Source organism: Podarcis melisellensis (genome assembly GCF_964234715.1).
Source record: "Podarcis melisellensis genome assembly, chromosome: 13".
Lineage (NCBI taxonomy): Eukaryota > Metazoa > Chordata > Lepidosauria > Squamata > Lacertidae > Podarcis > Podarcis melisellensis.
This window is the reverse complement of record NC_138545.1, coordinates 47,942,546-47,947,788: the sequence shown is the minus strand read 5'-3', so window position 1 is coordinate 47,947,788 and position 5,243 is coordinate 47,942,546. Positions and strand designations below refer to the sequence as shown.

Sequence of the window (5,243 nt, the reverse complement as noted above, 5' to 3'; positions counted from 1 at the left end):
CCAGAATTGGCCATCATGGACTCACTGTTAAGATTGTGTTCATGGAGGACAATCTTACTTGGCTACGTGTGATCGCGAAAAAAGAAGTTGATAGAAATTGGGGGCTTTGTCTGCTGGAGATGGAGACCATTCTCTTGAAGCGCGGCCCTGTGGAGGAAGAAAGACTTGGTATCCTCCTGGCAGGCGTGGGGAATGGATGCCCAATGCCCCTGCCCTGACATTGCTCCCCAAGAAAGCTTTGCCCACCAACTTCAAGACAAGAGCATCTCCTTTCTGCTCTCATGCAGGATGGTTCTTCTCCCATTCTCTGTTGACACTGGACTTGGAGGGTGTTCTCCCAGCCCCATGCAAATCTTTCCTACCTCTTTCCTGTTCATTTTATGGGAGGCTTTGGCAGCAGACACAGCGGTGCAGACAGAGGATCCTGGAAGAAAGAAGGTATCTTTGAAGCAGGAGAGAACTCAACGCTATGGGCTGCTTTGAGGGAAGAATCGCTGGACATGTGAATGGGCTGTCACAGGCCATGAGAGGCACCAAAAGAGCATCTCTGGCTGCCTGGCTTTAAAAGAAGATGAGGCGACTGAATGGAGGAGAGGGTGGTCAAAGGCTACCAGTCGTGATGGAAATACTTCAGGATAGCCTTTGGAGGGGCATTTCCTCCTACCTGATCTTATAAGCTCCCCCCACTTGGCCTCCATACGGGTGTCTCCTCCCTCTCAGAAATAACTCAGGAAACTGTTTTAATGGGAGGAAACTTTGGCTGCTGCTTCTGTGCCAAACCGGGCCGGGATGGAGCCATGCTTGTATGGAGGAGGGGCAGTGGGGAAGAGGTGCGAGGGACGTCAACCGGGAGCCGCCGGGATGTTGTCCGGTTCTTCATCCTGGGAGCCGGAGCCGGAGCCTCATCCCTGGAGGCCTAGCCCTGTTTTATTTGTGGGGGACCTTCAGCAGCAGCCACAGCGGTGCACAAGCGAGATCCTGCAAGAAAGAAGGAACCTTTGAGGCAGGGGAGACCTGGATGCCACGCGTTCCTTTGAGGGAAGAAACCCTGAACATGTGAATGGTCTGTCACAGACCAAACGCCAGGGACAGTGCTTCAAAAAGCTGTTGCAGGAAGTCCCAGGTGGGCAGAGGGCTCTTGGGCTCGAATCCTGTATGTGGCCAGTGACATACTGAAGAGGGGCAGGGGGGCAGGCCGCCCAGGATGCCCTCCTGAACAGGGGTAACATTTCGGCACCCCTTCCCCAACCCCCAAACCCACAAATCGCAAGTGGCAAACCATATCTCAGATAAAGCAAGAAAATCATGGTTAGCTAGTGCACCAGTCAGGAGAATCACGCTTAGGCAGGGTTCTGGGGGAAAGACAGTCCTTTAGGTTGCTTGAGGGTGAAGGACATGCCCTTTGCACAGGCTCAGAGGGCCCCTGGTGAGTTTTGGGTTTCCAAGCATAAAGACTCCCCACAAAAAGGTGGAGGAGACCTGAGCGGAGTGTCATGCCCTCTGCACCCCAACAAAAGGCAGCTTGGATGCAGGAAATGTCACATGCCACGCCCCCCTCTCTCCAGGTGCCAATGCCGCTAGCTCCGCCACTGTTTGTGACTTTCCCACTGGGTGGCCCCAGGGAGAAGAGGAGGCTGGACCAGACGGGCCCTTGGCCTGATCCTGCAGGCCCTCCTTGTGTGTGTCCTAGGGCCCCCCTCCTCCCCCCATCCAATTACCTCAGGGGCGAGAGGCCGTCGCCTGGGCTCCAGTCCCTCCCGGAGGAATGCGGCGGTTCCACGGCTGAACTTCTCCCTCGCTGCAAAACAAACAGAGACATCAGAAGGCTCCTGTCTCCCAGCCACACTAGCCCCAGTCTGGGGCAGGAGGGTGGGGGACTTGGGAAGGGGCATTTCCATTTACCTGATCTTAGAAGGGCTCCCCACTTCTCCACCGTACGGGCGTCCGACCGGCCTAGCACAGAAGCAACAGCCAAAGTCTCCTCCCTCACCTGAGAAGCTGTTTTAATGGGAGGAAACTTTGGCTGCTGCTTCTGTGCCAAACCGGGCCGGGATGAAGCCATGCCCATACGGAGGAGGGGCAGTGGGGACGCGCCGCGAGGGACGACAGCCGGGAACTGCCGGGATGTTGTTCGGTTCTTCATTCCGGGAGCCGGCGCTGGAGCCTCATCCCTGGAGGTGTGGCCCTGTGGAGGAAGAGGGACATCACATGAGAATGGAAGCCACAGGTGGGACTCCCAAAAGATGTTTCACAAGGATCCCTTCATTCCCTCTGCCCTCGTACCTGATGTTCGCCACATCTCTCCAGGGATTTGGCCAGAACAAAATACGTGTTGGGGAAAGGCTCCCACACTGCAAAGAAAACAGTGTGAGAGACAGAAAGGAAAATAAAAACAGAGGAAGTAACCAACCAGTAATTCACACCAGAAAATATCATCTGGGGATCACAGCTGAGGACCTGCCAAGCTATCAACATCTGTGGATAAGGCAACCCAGGGAGCCAAACCGGGCCAGTAAGGAGCCATGCCCATACGGAGAAGGGGCAGTGGGGACACGCCGCAAGGGACGACAGCCGGGAACCGCCAGGATGTTGTTCGGTTCTTCATTCTGGGAGCCGGAGCTGGAGCCTTATCCCTGGAGGTGTGGCCCTGTGGAGGAAGAGGGACATCACATGAGAATGAGTTGTGAGGGGCCAAAAACTACTGACAGAACGTCAACTCAGACGCACTTTCACCCACCCCAGCCGTATCTGGCAAATGTGGGGAATGGATTCCCCATGGAATTAACATACCACATCTTCCATGGCCGTCACCCCTTTGTCCATTTGGGCCCTGCGGTACAGTAGCCTCTTAGGACCTGGGAGACAGAAAGGAAAATACAGGTCACCCCTGGCTGCCAATGATCACTGCTCCTGCCTGGGCGCCTGACCCCTGGCTTGGAAGGAGGGGGGCGAGGGGGTGGTGCAAGACCGGCCTGCAACACGACAACCCAGCCCTGGTTCACGCAGGTCGGGGCCACAACCTTCCTGCACATGTGGGGAATGGATTCCGCATGGAATTAACATACCACAATTTCCAATGTTTGGTTCATTCTTTGTGCCACAGCAGCCTCCTTCTTGCCCTGGCCTTTTTCTGGGCTCCAGTCCCTCCCTGGATGCAGCAGCTCCCAGGCTGAACCTTCTCCTCGCTGCAAAACAAACAGAGACATCAGCAGGTGCCTGGCTCCCAGACACGCTAGCCCCAGTCTGCAGCAGGAGAGGGGGGACCTGGAAAGGGGGCATTTCCTCCTACCTGATCTTATTAGCTGCCCCACCCTGAACTCCTCCGTACGGGCGTCTGGGATCCGTCCCGGCCGGCCTGGCACAGAGGCAGCAGCCCAAGTCTCCCCCGGCTCCAGAATAACTCTTGAGGTGTTCTTGATGGGGGGAAACCTTGACTCCTCTTTCTGCGCCAAGTAGGGCCGGGAAGGAGCCATGCCCGCATGGGGAACGGACGGAGGGGGAGTCAGGCGAGGGTCAGGGGCTGGGAACCGCCACGGTGGTCTCTCATTCTTCATCCCGGGAGCAGGCGCTGGAGCCTCATCCCTGGAAGTGTGGCCCTGTGGAGGAAGCAGGACATCATATGAGAATGGGCTGTGATGGGCCAAAAAAATGATGGAAGGACCCCTTTGTTCCCTCTGTCCCAGTACCTGCGGGTTGTCACATCTCTCCAGGGATTTGACCAGAACAAAGTATATGTTGGGGAAAGGCTCCCTCTCTGCAAAGTAAATGGAGACATCTGCAGGCTCCTAGCTCCCAGCCACGCTAGCCCCAGTCTGGGGCAGGAGGGGGGGGACCTGGGAAGGGGGCATTTCCACTTAGCTGATCTTATCAGGGCTCCCCACTTGGCCTCCGTACGGGCGTCCAACGGGCCTAGCACAGAAACAGCAGCCAAAGTCCCCTCCCTCTCATAATAACCCGAGAAGCTGTTTTAATGGGAGGAAACTTTGGCCGCTGCTTCTGCGCCCAACAGGGCCAGGAAGGAGCCATGGCCTTACGGAGAAGGGGCAGTGGGGAAAAGGTGCGAGGGTTGGCAGCCAGGAACCGCTGGAATGTTCTCTCGCCCTTCATCCCGGGAGCTGGAGCTGGAGCCTCAACCCTGGAGCCTGGTCCTGTGGAGGAAGCAGGATACAGTATGTGAGCCAAAGCCCGCTAGAGACCTTTCCCTTGAAACTATAGGCTGTGTACCCACCATACCTTTAGGGCTCATCCCCACTTCCCCTTGGGTCATGTGCCCAGCAATCTCAGGTGTGTTAACAGATTTGCTCTTTTCTAGACCCCCCAGCCTGGTTTGCAAAAGTCAGGCCAGGAATTCCTTGTCTGGCACAGTTGTCCAGCCTGTATTTTCATTGACATCCCAATTTATCAAAATTCTACCTTTTGTGTATTTCTGGGGTTTGGGGGGGGTTGCCTGCACAGTTTTTAATGCCACTATTGATGTGAACCGATGCATGATTATAAAGTAAATAAAGCTTATTTTTAAAGTTCCCATGTTGATGCCTGATTCTTTCTTAAGTGGGGCAAAGGGAGGGAAGGCAGCTAGCTTCATGGCTGGACTTGCTCAAAACAAGGTTTTGCAGCCTGATTCCTATCCTTTTAAGTTTGCTGTCAAGGATGGGATTTTAAAACTCTGTTTTTAAAGAACCTGGTGGAAACACTTCTTCAGGTAGACAAGACCCACACTGTGAATTGTGCTCACAAATATACTGGGAGCCATCGTAGATCCTTTAGGACTGGTGTTCTGTGGTCCTGCCAGCTGCTCCCAGTCCCCAATCTAGCTAGTTCGCTAGTTCCTCTCAAATATGCCTGAGCCAATCTGATCTGAGGGGAATCCCTTCCTGTCCTCCAATATATGGGATAACCCGTTGGGTCTTCTGTTAGAGCTTGAGCAGGACCAAACCCCACCTCCCACGCATCCCCCTTTGAAGGCAAGGCACAGTCCTGGAACACTCAACACCCAACGGTTTTCCATTTCCAAGGCACGGGGTCCCTCCCCAACTCAAGAACCTGGCATCTGAGCTCCTCCTACCTTCCTGGCTCCTCCTCATGACTGAGTTCCTAGGACTCCACGGATCTCTGCTACTGGGAGCTGTTCCCAGAGCCCCTAACAAACTACAGTTCCCAGGATCATTGGGGAGGGAAGACATCTGCTTTTTAGAACAGGCGCTTCAGGTTACAGACTCCGCTAACCCAGAAATAGTACCTCG

General features: G+C 55.0%; 1 protein-coding gene across 1 annotated transcript; it reads right to left on the bottom strand.

The window, feature by feature from the left end:
* Positions 1-927: 927 nt before the first annotated feature.
* On the bottom strand, positions 928-3,846 carry LOC309356154 (uncharacterized protein; the record flags this gene model as incomplete). The annotated part of the gene is made up of 6 exons (XM_081887332.1): positions 3,687-3,846; positions 3,290-3,596; positions 2,791-3,185; positions 1,903-2,185; positions 1,719-1,798; positions 928-978 (listed from the first exon to the last, which is right to left on the bottom strand). The coding sequence occupies exons 3-6, from the start codon at positions 2,821-2,823 to the stop codon at positions 928-930; spliced, it is 447 nt and encodes a 148-aa protein (XP_081743458.1). The 5' UTR covers positions 2,824-3,185; positions 3,290-3,596; positions 3,687-3,846.
* Positions 3,847-5,243: the final 1,397 nt, after the last annotated feature.